This window comes from Petromyzon marinus, chromosome 39 (genome assembly GCF_048934315.1).
Source record: "Petromyzon marinus isolate PM22_M1 ecotype Great Lakes invasive population chromosome 39, UKy_Petmar_22M1.pri1.0, whole genome shotgun sequence".
NCBI lineage: Eukaryota > Metazoa > Chordata > Hyperoartia > Petromyzontiformes > Petromyzontidae > Petromyzon > Petromyzon marinus.
Genome location: NC_133705.1, coordinates 11,977,583 through 11,993,588, shown reverse-complemented (window position 1 = coordinate 11,993,588; position 16,006 = coordinate 11,977,583). Strand labels below are relative to the sequence as shown.

At 46.0% G+C, this 16,006-nt stretch overlaps 1 protein-coding gene across 2 annotated transcripts in view; it reads left to right on the top strand.

Annotated features, from left to right (window-relative positions):
• Positions 1-1,853: 1,853 nt before the first annotated feature.
• The window catches only part of CFAP47 (cilia and flagella associated protein 47), an 81,780-nt gene continuing 67,627 nt past the window's right edge, over positions 1,854-16,006 (top strand). Inside the window, exons 1-7 of one of the 2 annotated variants that reach the window (XM_032968268.2) lie at positions 1,854-3,313; positions 7,286-7,443; positions 7,818-7,933; positions 11,651-11,789; positions 13,008-13,239; positions 14,487-14,620; positions 14,728-14,864. In XM_032968268.2, coding sequence (XP_032824159.2) covers positions 3,170-3,313; positions 7,286-7,443; positions 7,818-7,933; positions 11,651-11,789; positions 13,008-13,239; positions 14,487-14,620; positions 14,728-14,864 — 1,060 coding nt within the window. In that variant the 5' untranslated portion in view covers positions 1,854-3,169. The remainder of the gene's footprint in view (positions 3,314-7,285; positions 7,444-7,817; positions 7,934-11,650; positions 11,790-13,007; positions 13,240-14,486; positions 14,621-14,727; positions 14,865-16,006) is intronic. The other variant, XM_032968267.2, reaches the window with a different exon arrangement.

Below are 16,006 nucleotides of genomic sequence, written 5' to 3'. Positions count from 1 at the left end.
TGCAGTAGCACTGGACAGTGCTTATTTCTGTGCAGACTTTGAATCTAACAAACTTTGGACAAAGGTTAATGTGCAAAAGTGTTGTACTTCTGAGTTACATACGCTGGGGAAGACCCAGTAAACATGAAACGGGCCAATGCTGGTCCAACGATTCCAAATACAGTATATGCCAAAGTTGGCCTAACTTTGCATGTTTGCTTAGTAGTGCTAAGTTGATATATCTAAAATGTGTCCTGTCCATACTAAATTTGTACGGTTGGCAAACCCTAAGTTGGCAGTCCTGAGCTACTGATGTGCATCCTTTGTTATGGCTGGGCCCAAAGTCAATGACTTCCCAATTTTTGAAACAAAATTTGTATCAACCTTGGAAAGTTGGATGGGCTGAGTCTTCCTCTGGCCAGGATTTGAGGCCTGAGCCGCATTATTATGCATTCAGTGCAGAAGGGTTGAAACGTCAGCCTGTTGGATGTTTCGGTTCCACGGCAGAGTTAACGACCAACTAAATTTTGTATTGATTTGGCTTCATGGCCACTTAGAGGACAGAAGTGGTCTGGGTGAGTCTTTTATGATAACCCTCGTGCCTCGTTCTTCACTGATAAAACATCAGCCAAGCCCGTGACTACCGTGTCATTCATCACTCAATCCTTGAAAGCTGTGTACGTAAATAATGGGGTGAATACCTGTCAACCCATACGGTTTACCCGTATTCTTGTACAGGGAAATTGAGTTTTCAGGTTCATACGGCGTACAGCCGTTTCAATACGGACAAAAATAATAATATTTGTGTTTCTCCCTTGTGATGGGACTTTGCAGGATGAACTTTGAGAATTATAAGGACATGAGGTGATCAATAGGGTCTGAGTTGGTCTATCTAATAAGGGAGGCACTGATGAGGGGTTGACAGCTATGGGGTGTGAGGAGGAGTGATGTTAAACGATACGGGTTGGAAAGCAGTAACCGCGTCCAGTTGAATATTATCCATGAACGCGCCGACTTTTGGGAAATAAAACATTAATTGTTACAACTGCCGAACCGGGAGGTGGAGTCGAACCCAGTGCCCTCTGGATTAGTACAAGTCCAGCGAGGTAACTATTATGCCACGACAGCTCCCTTCGCTTCTCAGTTAACACTTTAAAAAAAAAAAAGGTAAAACCGCTACGTTTATTAACGGATACTTATCTATGTGTACGGAGAACCGTTAACCGTTTTTTTACCGGTTTTATGTGGTTACCGGTAATTAACTGTCGGTGAGCTATAATTTGTGGTCACGTCGCTTCTGAAAAATAATCTCATGGTTCAGTGGGCCTTAGTAAGATTTAAAACAAAATGTTGTATTTGTATATAGGGACCGTCCATAAATGACGTCACGCACGATGTGTGACGGGCGGGTGAGAAATGTGACGTCACATCAAAATGCGCAACTTTAAATAAATATAGACAACACGTTCTACTTAATTAATTATACTTTTTAATAAATGTTCTCTCCTAGAACATCAGAGCGCAGCGCCACATTAAATACGCACTACAATGACAATAGTTTAAAGCGATTTGAAGCATGTTTTATTTTCAAAATGGAAATATGGTTTTGGTGGGGGGGGGGGGGCAGAGCTTTGTGACGTCATATTTGAGGAGGGGTCTGACTTTTTGTGACGCCGTGTGACGGGGGGGGGGGGTAAAAAATCGTCCAAAATCGCGTGACATCATTTATGGACGGCCCCATATTTTTAAGTGATTTGATTACCTTGCCTATAATTTGCACTCCTGCCGTGTTTTTTTGCGTGACTATATGTTGTTGTGACGTTCTGACCTGCCCCCCCCCCTTACTAGACACATCTGTGGAAAAGAGCTTTACAGCTCATCGGGTTCCTCCAATCACGAGTAAATATTCAGAATGAATTCGGTGCGCAGCGAGCACGTGGCGGCGAATCGTGCGGCGGCGAACGCGGAGCCAAGCGCCGCGCGAGGATCAGCTGTTGTTTACTCTCGGTTGCCTAGCAACGGGACGCGCACTCAGCGACAGCAGCAGCAGAGACGCAGAGAGACAGAGGGGTGGAGACACAGGGACAGAGACAGGGGGTGAAGACACAGGGACAAAGAGACAGGGGGTGAAGACACAGGGACAGAGACAGGGGGTGAAGACAGGGACAACGAGACAGGGGGTGAAGACACAGGGACAACGAGACAGGGGGTGAAGACACAGGGACCAGGAGACAGAGACAGGGGGTGGAGACACAGGGACAAAGACAGGGGGTGGAGACACAGGGACAGAGACAGAGGGGTGGAGACAGAGGGACCAGGAGACAGAGAGGTGGAGACACAGGGACAGAGACAGAGGGGTGGAGACACAGGGACAAAGAGATAGAGACACAGCGGCAGCAATAGGTGAGACAGGGGGGTAGAGACACAGGGACAAGGAGACAGAAACACAGGGACAACGAAACAGAGGGGTGGAGACACAGAGACAAGGAGACAGACAAAGGAGACCGAGAGGGATAGAGACGGGGAGACGAGGAGACACAGGGACGAGCAGACAGAGAGTCGGGGAGACAAGGAGACAGAGTTACCAGGAGACAGAAACACATAGCCTTGGAGAGTGAAGAGGCGAGTGTCAGGGGGATAGAGACGCAGTGACAAGGAGAGAGATACAGAGTTACAAGGAGACTGAGAAAAAGAAAATGAGGAAATGAGGACACATCGGAAGACAGAGGGACAAGGAGACTGAGAGAGTGGGACCTCTATTTGGAACTGGGACCGAGTGACAGAGAGATCTGGGTGGTTGGTAGGCGAGGGACTTGGGGGGGAACCAAAGAGGCAGCGAAGCTTGGAGACAAAGGATTTGACATTGGGATCAAGGAAACTCATAAAATACCTCTTCTGCTGAAGAGGAGACGAGGCACACAAGGGATTTCAGAAGACAAGGGGAATGGGTTACATGAAGAGCCTGTATGTGTAAAACCCTGTGGGATCGGTCACCTGTTCAGCGAACTATCAGTGAAACGAGACCAAGGGGGCAATCGGCCGACACTCAACGAGGTGGGACACACAAGATCTGGACCTGAGGTCCTCTGAACTTGGGGCTAACCTGGACATCGACCTGGGAGCGCTCGGCGCCTAAAGGAACCCCGTGAATCGTAAGGAAGGAGGCGGCCTAGGGCTCTGGGAGAGCCCAATGGCTGAGTCGGTGCTGCTGGTGTCACCTCGCGTGGTGGAGTTCGCGGACGCCACCCCCGGCCGCCGCCTCTCGGCCGTGGTGACGGCGAGGAACACGGGGGACAGGAGCCGCCGGGTTCGCGTGTGCGCCCCTCGCTCCGGCGTGAGAGAGACACACGCGGCTGTGACGCCACACACACGCGTGTCCACGTGGCACGCACACACACACACGCGGCTGTAACGCCACACACGTGCCCACGTGGCATGCACACACACACACGCGGCTGGGACGCCACACACACACGCGTGCCCACGTGGCACGCACACACACACACGCGTGCCCACGTGGCACGCACACACACACACACGTGTGCTTTCACTGCAACATTGCTACAGTATGCACAATGCACACATGACGCTGCTGTGCACCACTGCATGCCGTGTGCATTGCATGGCACCGGCATAGATATTCTGGGGGGGAGGAGGAGGGGAGGTGGCCTCGTGGTCGCGCCTTCGCCACTCGTTGCAGAGGTTCACGGTTCGAATTTCCAGCAGCCGCCCTGGTTAATACTGCGGATGTATCATGAGTCGTAAAATTACGTTAAATATCCCCGTGCTGTTATGCACAAGAGCAGGCCATAGTGTGTCGTCTTCGTGGTCCTAATTTGCCAAGTAAAAAAAAATATCCGTGAACAACTACTCAATTGGGATTCACAAAATTGTGGCTTGGCTCTCTAGCCCACCGGTGGGCTGTACTAGTAACGAATTGGCACGTTCTGCTTACGTGACAAACCTTACTAATTAGCCGTATCGGGTGGTGGCCGGTTTAACGACACATTTATATATTTACGCGATCTAACCCCAAAAAAATGCGTATTATGGATATTGGTCGCAAAAGCATACGTGTTAAACTCAATTGGGATTTTACATAGTAATTGTCGTCCCCTACTGGCAGGTCTAATGCCCCTTTGCAAGCCAGTTGCTTTGTCACCTCGTGCCCACAGGGACAGCTGCCACTGGGGGTCCCCTTTAAAACACGTTTGAGATGTGGTGTGAAGTTCTGCTATGCTGCGGTGTATAGGGCTCTATATCAGAAAAAAATAAATTGTTATTCTATTAAATAATACAATACACGTACCTAGGCCTGCTCATCTCCAGTATAAATAAATACATATTTTGATTCCGAAAAGGGGGGCAGGAGAGCTGTTGTTTGGGCCAGCATAAGGTGAGCGAACTTGGATGGGCCAAATATACATTTGGTAGTGCAGGGCCCACCCAAGAACCTGCCCTGCAGGCACTACACATGCACATGACAACAATGAACCACTATAGTATATACAAGACGTAAGTCTACACAATAACATAACACATTACTCCACTGTGTATAACACAACCAACACTCATGCGTTACACCACTACGAGTCTACAACATCACACGTGTATATGATACTTTACACCAGTACACATGTAGACTTACACACTACACGTATCTGTCACATTGCAACGATCCCCCGTATAGCCTAAAACGGACTGTTGGGGCAAGTGCTGTTAGTGAGCACCTATGAAGGCCGGCACGGCACACAAGTGGGTGGGTGGCCAACACCACGCCCGGTCGCCTTTGCCTCCCTAGTGGCGATGTTTACACACCGCACCAGGTACTCATTTGAGGCTGAATCGACCTAGAGGACTCCCAGGACCGGTTCAGATAATCGTCACTGGTGTGGACCGTGAGCAGGAATCGAACTCAGGTTGCCGGGTTCGTAGCGCAGTGTGCTAACTGATACACTACCGCTCTCCCCTATCACATTGCACTGCTATTTACACATACATCGCCGCAGATAGGAGTCCTCCTGTACTGTATTCCATGATTACTCTGCATTGGGAAGGATAAAAAAATCAGTTCTTTATTCTCTATTCATCTCCCCAATACGTTATCTCATTCATCGGATACACTCTGGCCTCGTCTGCTGCTGAGGCTCTAGCGCGTGGTGTTGGTATCTTGCTCTGACGACTCTCTTGTTACGCTATCCATGATAAGCCTCCCAAATATCTCACCTTTAAACGGCCAGGCGTCTCAGTTATGCCCGATTGCGGCCGTTCATTTGTAAAATGCAACTAGCTAAATGCAAATCATTTGCTAAACGTCACCACGGTTCATCCACTTGTCACCCACATCGGAAGTACAATATTAATGACACCGCAATACATTCCCTTATTTCGTTTTTATTTTTAAATGAAAGTGTGGGGCGCGACATCCGCCCGTTCCGCTCCCACCTCCAGCCGCGCCGGTTGGCTCCCGTCGGGCCCTCTCTGAGAGACACGCTCGTGCCCGCTGGCCTCAGAGCCGCACTGGTTTAAAGGGGCCGTCCATAAATGACGTCACGCACCTGGGGGGGGGGGGTCAGACATTTGTGACGATGTGTGACGAGGATGGGGGGGGGGGGTTGAGAAATGTCACGTCACGTAAAAATGCGCAACTTTAAATAAATATAGACAACACGTTCTATTTAAAATTTGATTTGAAGCTTTCGTGACTGCAGGGATTCATATTCTTGGTTCTTTGGGTAGAGTCACATAGAAGGGAAACAATGCGTGACTTTACCGAAATAACCAAGAATACGTTCTATTTAATTAAATATACTTTTTTTAATAAATGTTTTCTCCTACAACATCAGAGTGCAGCGCCACATTAAATACGCACTACAATGACAATAGTTTAAATCGATTTGAAGCATGTTTTATATTTTTTTGGGGGGGGGCAGAGCTTTGTGACGTCATATTTGAGGGGGGGGGGTCTGACTTTTTGTGACGCCGTGTGACGAGGAGGAGGGGGGGTGAGGGTCAAAAATCGTCCAAAATCGCGCGACGTCATTTATGGACGGCCCCAAACCACACGCCCGTGGACACCGCAGCTGCCGCTAACATTGGGGCCGCTGACCGCGCTATCACCGGCGAGCGATGAACTCTTAACGCCCGCTCAGCATCCGCGCAATTGCCTCGTGCAAACGTGGTGGTGATCCCACGGTCACCAACCCCGCGCGTTCCCCCACCGCTAACCCCGGGAGATTCAGCTTTGCCTACACGCGGTTGCTCCACACAGAAATCGCAGACGCCACATCTCTGTGCTCACGTTTGTTCCCGGCGCAAACCACAATCTCTTAAAGTTAAGCTGCACAGCCGTCGCGTCTGGAGACCGGTAACCTTTTGTTGCGCCCATACACTATTTAGTTGAGACACACACGTGAAATAAGTTGCCTGGAGTATGGAAGGCGAGGACGTGAAATGAAGGGGTCTACAAACATCGCATTGGTGACGCACAGAGAGATAGTAACAGGCACGCGCTTATTGCCCGCGCTCCATCCAGTTACTGAGGGGTTGCGCAATCAGAGGGGAGGCTGAGCTCGTCGCTGCCTCACCTCTCATCAAACCCCTGTATTTGCAGCGGAGCTCCGCGAATTTGGCGATTTTGACCATAACAATGATTGGAATTGTACAGAAATGGCATTAATAACACAGATCAGTGGAAAAATTAGAATTTTTATTTTATTTGATTATTCTTTTTTGTTTTACTTTTCGTAACAGCTATTTTCATTGGAGCATGACAAGTGAGGCTCTGCCTCCCCTGCCTCCCCTGCCTCCCCTGCCTCCCCTGGCCACACGTCCCTGACTATTAAGCCAACTCAGGGGCACCGCGATGTAACTTGTCCTGGGAGGGTCGGCCCGTCCCCTGGCACCGGGAAACCGTGGGACTTTCCTCATAGGGACCCTTCGGATTAAAACCCGTTGTGCCAAGCAATCCCACGCCAGGACACTACGTGTGTGCGCGTGTGTGTACTGAGTGTGATGTGTAAAACGTCGCCACTGGGGAGACAAAGGCGGCCGGGCGTGGTGTTGGCCACCCACCCCCTCGTGTGCCGTGCCGGCCTTCATAGGTGCTGCTCGCTAACAGCACTTGCCCCTACAATCTGTTAAGGCTACACGGGGGATCTTTGTCTTTGTACTGAGTGTGGGGGACGTGGGGGGGGGGGAGAGGTCGTGGCGCTTGCAGAATGGCTTTGAGGCCGTGGCATCACAGCAGCTGTCTACTAAAACTCTTGTTTTCCCTCTGTCTGTGTCGCCCAAACATCTGCCTTAGGCATTTAAGCTGCACGGAGTTCCTCTGCAAGAACAACATTTGGCTCCTGGTCTGTCCATTGCGGCCACCGTAGAGTTTTACATGGAGCAGAAGGGATCTGTACGCGATCGTCTCCTGCTGCTGGTTGATGGAGACTCAATTGAGGTCCCACTCATTGGGCAAGTTCTGACATTCGTGGAAATAACACGCGACCACAATGTTGCCCAAGTTGTTAGTAAAAATACATTTGTCGGAAGAACATATATTCATCCGTTAAAATCTATTCTTACATCCATGATATATCTATCACATGATGCAAATTATATGCTAGTTATGTGTACATAGAATGATGATACATTCAGACTAAGTGTATAAACAAAATACCAAATGAGGCCACAAATGATAAGCAGTGAAAAACAATACAAGAAAGAATATGTGAAATTAATTTAATCATGATCCAGAATTGTGACAATTCATCACATCACGATTGGGGTGAATTATAAAATATCTAATTGTTATGTCATGTTTGTGATTCTCCGTCTCGCAATGGCAGGTTTTCTCCAGCTTGTAGCTTAGATGTACAGAAAGAAGTGGACTTTGGGTGCGTTCTGGCCAATGGTGCCATGCTGCAGCAGAACATCACAGTGGTCAACCATGGTTCTGCTCCAGGTAGGACATTGTATGTATGTTTAACTTCTTTACCACCGTAAGCAGCCAACCGTGCTAATCAGAGGTGCGGGGAAGGACAACAAATTAAACACAAAAAGCAGTTCTCAATAAATTAATTTTAAATTTAGATTTAAAAGTGCATAGCTCCAGTGGCTTCCTAATATTGGAAGGAAGTGTTCCAGACAGCTGCAGAAGCGCATCTGAAAGCGCACAATGCAGTAACCGTCTTTGTTCGAGGATTTTCCAAAAGCCGCTTCGAGGATGGCTGGAGTTTGCGTGATGGTTTATGCTCCTTAACGAGATCAGCAAGATATTTGAGTTCAAGCAAAGTATTGTAGTTCACAATACCATCAGTGCCGATGCTCATTTTGCGTATTAAATTATCCTAAATGTAACATGAGCATGTAATTTGCAAATGTAATCATTAATTCGATTATCCACCATTCATTGCGTTGGCTGAGTAACCGAAGGAGCAGGAGGTGCTAAGAATCTCTGGATACGAACGTGAGGATGAGATGTTAATCAATACATTACTATATGTACTATGTCTACAAAGATCATCACAGATACTTTATTTCACGTATTTAACCAAGGGAAAGAACTTTGAGACTAATGCTCATGTTCTGCATAGATGTATTGTTTTATTCTATTTACATTTTAATGGTGGATAATGTTCAAGTTTAGACTTTTAGCTGAGATGTATTTTTTATAAATCATGTCACCGAAAGAACCAAAGACGATGTCACATTGTCTTTGATATTTTATTTGACCAAATACAGCTTGCTTAGACATTTACGGAAAATCACGAAGACTGTAACAAAAAACTTACAGAAACTTAAGAATTCACTGGATCGTAAAAACGCAATGCATATATTCACTTAAAGCTTTGGTTTTCATTGCCACTACTATGATCTATGTTTGTTTTTTAAGTTAGGCCATGTCGTAGTTTATGCCAACATTCGTGTCATTAACCCTCTGCCAATTGACAAAATTTTGATTAATGACTTTAACACGAACGTACAATGACTTTTCGCTCCAACTTCTTTAAGCTTCTTATGCACCCGGAAATTATGTTGGATAAATGTACGCGTATCGAATATCGATCAATCTTGATTTGAAGCTTTCGTGACTGCAGGAATCCATACTCTTTGGTTATTTCGGTAAAGTCATGTACAGTGAGGGAAAAAAGTATTTGATCCCCTGCTGATTTTGTACGTTTGCCCACTGACAAAGAAATGATCAGTCTATAATTTTAATGGTAGGTTTATTTGAACAGTGAGATACATAATAACAACAACAAAATCTAGAAAAACGCATGTCAAAAATGTTATAAATTGATTTGCATTTTAATGAGGGAAATAAGTATTTGACCCCCTCTCAATCAGAAAGATTTCTGGCTCCCAGGTGTCTTTGACACAGGTAACGAGCTGAGATTAGGAGCACACTCTTAAAGGGAGTGCTCCTAATCTCAGCTTGTTACCTGTAAAAAAGACACCTGTCCACAGAAGCAATAAATCAATCAAATTCCAAACTCTCCACCATGGCCAAGACCAAAGAGCTCTCCAAGGATGTCAGGGACAAGATTGTAGACCTACACAAGGCTGGAATGGGCTACAAGACCATTGCCAAGCAGCTTGATGAGAAGGTGACAACAGTTGATGCGATTATTCGCAAATGGAAGAAACACAAAAGAACTGTCAATCTCCCTCTGCCTGGGGCTCCATGCAAGATCTCACCTCGTGGAGTTGCAATGATCATGAGAACGGTGAGGAATCAGCCCAGAACTACACGGGAGGATCTTGTCAATGGTCTCAAGGCAGCTGGGACCATAGTCACCAAGAAAACAATTGGTAACACACTACGCCGTGAAGGACTGAAATCCTGCAGCACCCGCAAGGTCCCCCTGCTCAAGAAAGCACATATACATGCCCGTCTGAAGTTTGCCAATGAACATCTGAATGATTCAAAGGACAACTGGGTGAAAGTGTTGTGGTCAGATGAGATCAAAATTGAGCTCTTTGGCATCAACTCAACTCGCCGTGTTTGGAGGAGGAGGAATGCTGCCTATGACCCCAAGAACACCATCCCCACCGTCAAACATGGAGGTGGAGACATTATGCTTTGAGGGTGTTTTTCTGCTAAGGGGACAGGACAATTTCACCACATCAAAGGGACGATGGACGGGGCCATGTACCGTCAAAGCTTGGGTGAGAACCTCCTTCCCTCAGCCAGGGCATTGGAAATGGGTCATGGATGGGTATTCCAGCATGACAATGACCCAAAACACACGGCCAAGGCAACAAAGGAGTGGCTCAAGAAGAAGCACATTAAGGTCCTGGAGTGGCTTAGCCAGTCTCCAGACCTTAATCCCATAGAAAATCTGTGGAGGGAGCTGAAGGTTCGAGTTGCCAAACGTCAGCCTCGAAACCTTAATGACTTGGAGAAGATCTGCAAAGAGGAGTGGGACAAAATTCCTCCTGAGATGTGTGCAAACCTGGTGGCCAACTACAAGAAACGTCTGACCTCTGTGATTGCCAACAAGGATTTTGCCACCAAGTACTAAGTCATGTTTTGCAGAGGGGTCAAATACTTATTTCCCTCATTAAAATGCAAATCAATTTATAACATTTTTTGACATGCGTTTTTCTGGATTTTTTTGTTCTTATTCTGTCTCTCACTGTTCAAATAAACCTACCATTAAAATTATAGACTGATCATTTCTTTGTCAGTGGGCAAACGTACAAAATCAGCAGGGGATCAAATACTTTTTTCCCTCACTGTAGGTATAAAAATAACAAATCACGACGTTTCAATCGCAACACAAGCAGTTTTCATCAGGTGGGACAACCACAGCAAGGAAAAGCTGTCGTGGTCTATTATTTTTCTACCTACGTGACTTTACCGAAAGAACCAAAGAGTATGAATAACGATCGTTGAGCTTAAGACGCGTGCATTGATCCACTTAAAATATTTTTTTTAAATGTACGTGCATGTCATGTATGTATGGGCTTCACATGAATCCCGCAGACAATAGAGGCCACTCCATTCACCACAATACAACACAATAATTCATTCTTCAATCACTATAATTAATTGAATTTGTCAGCGAGGGGTGCAGTCATTACACCCTTACTGGACAACCTGTCCGATGTGCTTTCAGATAAATATGCACAGCACATCAGTATGCACTATAACACGTAGGCTTTCGCGACCAATATTATCCATAATAAAGGTTTTTGGGTTAGATCGCGTTTATTTATAAATGTGTCGTAACCCTCCACCACCCGACACGGCCAATCAGCAAAAAAGTGTCATGTTGACAAAAGACAAATAATTCACTACTTCAGCCCACCGGTGTGTTGAAGAGTTAATCCACATTTACAGTTTGAGTACGACGTTTCGCTGGTAAATACATCCAGCAATTGCCCGATGATGCTGGATGTATTTACCAGCGAAACGTCGTACTCAAACTGTAAATGTGGATTCACTCTTCAACACACCGGTGGGCTAAAGTAGTGAATTATTTGTCTTTTGTCAACGTGACACTTTTTATGCTGATTGGCCGTGTCGGGTGGTGGAGGGTTACGACACATTTATAAATAAACGCGATCTAACCCAAAAACCTTTATTATGAATAGTATGCACTATGTTAATATAACCCAATAGTACAGAGCGCCTTTTTTTATCTGTTGATTTCTGGTGTGTTTTTGCTTACAGGCGAATTCCATTTCAGCTGTGAAGGGGAAGTTATGTTTAGTTTCCGGCCAAGTAGTGGCATGGTACCCCCAAAAAGCATGCAGCCCGTGCAGGTGGAGTTCTGTGCAAGCAGCCCAGGGGACGTCCTTCAAACCGCACTGTGAGTAAGACCACAGAAACACGGGGGCACATTTCCATGCAGATCCAGTGGGCTGAAATATTGTGGCAGGAGACTCTGAAATTGGTTCTTCAGGCCACTTTGGTAGATGCGAACTCATTTAAAATTAAATTTTGATTTAAAGCTTTCGTGACTGCAGGGATTCATATTCTTGGTCCTTTCGGTAAAGTCACGTAATATATTTTTTATTATTTTATTGTTTCATTTAAAATTGTTTGTGGTGTCGTCATAAGCCGTGTGCGTTTCGGCCAGTGACGACGCAGCACTCGACTTGTTCATATATCACTCGCCACTGATGTTGGACCGTGGCCAGACGTTGAACTAAGGCAGACATGGGCAAAGTACGGCCCCCGGGGGGTATACGGTCCGTTGGGCTTTTTAATCCGGCCCGCCGAACTTGTACAAATATTATTATTAAATAAAATTTTACCTTTCTCCTGTAATGCCCCCATTTCCCCATTAGTTGGCGCACTTTGACCGGGAGTTACGACATGTTTTGTATCGTTCATGTTCGTGCAATTTGTTAAATTGCCTTGCAAATAAATGCTTTGCTACCTGTTAAAGGCCAAATCCTTTCATGTAATGATTTTTACACGTCATTTATATTAGTTCACACAAACACTCCATCCATCTGTTCCTGGCCCGGCCCCTCTGTCAAATTTTAGAACCCATTGTGGCCCGCGAGTCAAAAAATTTGCCCACCCCTAAACTAAGGTCACCAGGTTCAGAGCGCAGTGCACTAATCACTGTGTCACTGCTCCAACCCATGCATTATTATACAGTACCGTATGATACATTAAACGTTTGAAAGTTTACAAAGAAAACTGGCAGATGGACGAAACATATATAAAATGGTTTTTTTGTTTTGTTTAAAAATAAATGGGCAATTATTTTAACTGCGAGATCAGACAATGCTTTATTATCTCTTGTTGTAACTTTCTGACCCACCCCTACTGGACATCAGTGAAAAAGAGCTTGATAGCTCATCGGATTTCTCCAGGATAAATAAAGATTCTGATCTAAAATGTAAGCACAACTACCATCATGTGCACATATTCCATTGCCTAAAGCCTCCTCTTTCGGGACTGACAGATGAAGCACACCGTGGCTCTATTTGCCCTTTAGCTCTCTGGTGTAGAATTGAGGTTGTTTCATGCGTAAGGCGCGTGTAAAAATAACCGAACGCGCCGTGGTTTTCAGGGTACGGCTGGATGGCCGTGAGGAAGCACAGGAGGTACAGCTGAGGGCAGAGGTGGTGCAGCCGCGTTTGGAGGTTCTGTCTCCCTCTGGGGACGAGCAGCTGCGATGCTTGAAACTGGGGGCGGCCTATTACAACACAAGCAGGCAGGGCCAGGCTATCCTTCGCAACCCTGGGCCCGAGCCCCTCAGCTGGGTGGCAGTACTGCAGGAGGACACGGCCGGAGAAGAAAAGGTGGGATCGGGGTTTCCTTACGCCACGTAAATGAAATTTGTGATGGAACACTTTGGAAATAAATGTGTTGTGGTGGCTTGGTGGTTTGACGTTTGGGGTTCATCTTTTGGTCAGCATAATTATCTAGCCTGGCTTTATTTATTGATTGTAAGTTCAGGTGGATATCTAACATAAAAGGGGTACTTGTGTTTAACACAATGCAATACAAATGTTCGTGTATAAAATGCCTAAATATGACTGCATCTCCGAACAAGTCAATCTGCATTATTATTATAACGTAGGAAACTCTGAGGGGTTTTTGTTGTTGTTAAGGTCAAGTGGGAAAGTTAGGGAGAGCAGGATGCTGAGGGATACAATTTCATAGAGGAACTAAATATTTTGATAAATGGTAATGGTCAAGTTATTGTATTTACTGGTCTCACAAAAGTAGACAACTAAAAGCCATTGTGGAAATATGAGAATTGCACTTCGTTTTTTTCTCTCCAAATTTGGGGAATTATCTGGAGTGAATCACTCATTTGCACACATGAAATGAGTGTAGTGTTCTGGATGTATGGCAAAAACCTGTGATTTCACATCTGGATCATTTTGTAATGAGACATGTAGCTCTTGTTGATTTAGGCTGTTTGGCACAATTAGTAATTTGTGTAACAATACAAACTATGGAAGAACTGACCATATGACTAAGGCATCAGAACACTGAACCTGCAGCACTTAGATTCGCAATTTTAATCTGTATAAACACTGATTATTAAACTGAGTTCTTAAGTATAGTGGACTGATGGTTCTCGGGCATGTTACCATTAATACAAAATCCCCATCTCATTAAATTTCAGCTTTCACTGAATGAGGCAAATTTTTCATTGAGATTTGAATGCCATTTGATGAAAATGTCTCTGGAGCAGTGCTTGGGAATTGCAGTGGCACGAATGTAGATCAGAGGTCACTTTGAAGGGGTGTCAGAAATAGTGTTGTACTATCAACTTCCACGGCCCTAATCTAACAATGGGTTGACACATTTTCCTGCAAGAGTTCATCATGCATACTCTACTTCGTCTCATGATATGATATATTTCCCGCACCTCCGAATAGCACAGTTGGCTACATACCGTCCAAAACAATTTCCACATACACGCTGGTAGCAAAATTGAAATCAAACTGGAGGAAAGAGGAAACAATGTGAGTAAAATGTTACTTGTGGCTACTGTGTTTTATGATTGTATGTGTGCGTGTGTACTGCGAGGCAGAGTGTGAATGTGTTAGATGCTTCAGCTCCCAGGCACGAGCTACAGGGAGTGCTGCGTTGCTTCCCAAGTCAGGGGACTCTGCCTCCGCACGAGGAAATACCTCTCACGCTCACCTTCAGTCCACGCCACACTCGGTGGGTCAAAGCCACAGTTCAGTTGCCACACTCATCACATTGTGAGGAACGTACATTGCAAGCAATGAGAGTGAACTCACGGAGTATTCTGTTGGATATCACTGCAGAGATCGCACTGGCTGGAACCACATGGATCGACCGCCTCCAGGACATAACTATGCTCTCTTTATCCACTTTGAGATCGTCGGCAGCCAAAACAGCTCTGTCATTCCTCCAGGGCAACCCCGGCAGCCACGTGGTACAGGTGATGGTCGTCGATACTTCGTCAGTTTCATATGATCGTCAATTATTCTCACAGTCAATACGGCAAAGGTGTTGTTATGGATGTGTTAATACTGTTGACATTGTTTAGCCATTTTCTGTTGTGAAACGACCTGTACGTGCGATCACAATCCTTCACCCGATATTCCTTAGGAATATTTCTTGTTGCAAACACCAAATTGTGCCGTCTTCAGCTGTGCAGATAGTTGAAAGGTTTTCTTTGTACCGATTTAGACACATTTTTCGGGTGGAGCCATTCGTTACCAGAGGTCACTTTTAAGGGGTGTCGCAAGAAAAGGTCGTTTTATTTTGTGTGATAGCCTACATTAAAATGCACGCTTTTATCTGTGCTAGTCAACTCTTCTGATATGGTCATAGCATCAATCTCCAAATAAGTAGCATTCTGTTGTTGCATAATTATCGAATAGAGTATGGTTGAGACCATTCATAATCTTTCAGTATTATTTAACAAAAAATGTTGGTGATATTTATATTGGGAGCGGTGTACAAGCACGTATAACAAAACCTCAACACATCAATTGAGAGATGAATCTCTGTAATAACAAAGGGCCTTTCCCCCAAACATATAATTTTCCTATTCTTTGGGTCTTTCGGTAAAGTCACGTAGATAGGTACAAATTAATAAAATAATAATAATATATATAAAATAAACAAATAACACATTCCTGCGGAGGGAGCTGGTAGGAACGTTGGGTTGCTCGGTCAATGGCCAGGGTCAACGGCGGCACCACGTGGTGTATTCCGCAAATATGCCCGACTGTGAGGACGGGCACAAGCCGGCGTGAGTAGGTTAAACGTTGAGTTTTATAAGGGCACCACGGGGTGACCAGCCCCTCCCCTCCCAGCCCCACCCCTCCCACCCCCCACCCAGCCCCTCCCCACCCAGTCCCACCCCTCCCACCCCCCACCCAGCCCCACCCTCCCCACCCAGCCCCACCCTCCCCACCCAGCCCCTCCCCACCCTCCCCTCCCCACCCAGCCCCTCCCCACCCAGCCCCTCCCCACCCTCTCCTCTCCACCCAGCCCCACCCCTCCCATTTTTGGATGCACGACGGACGGACGGACACAATAATCCCCTGTGGGCTAGTGGTGTAACCACGAGCT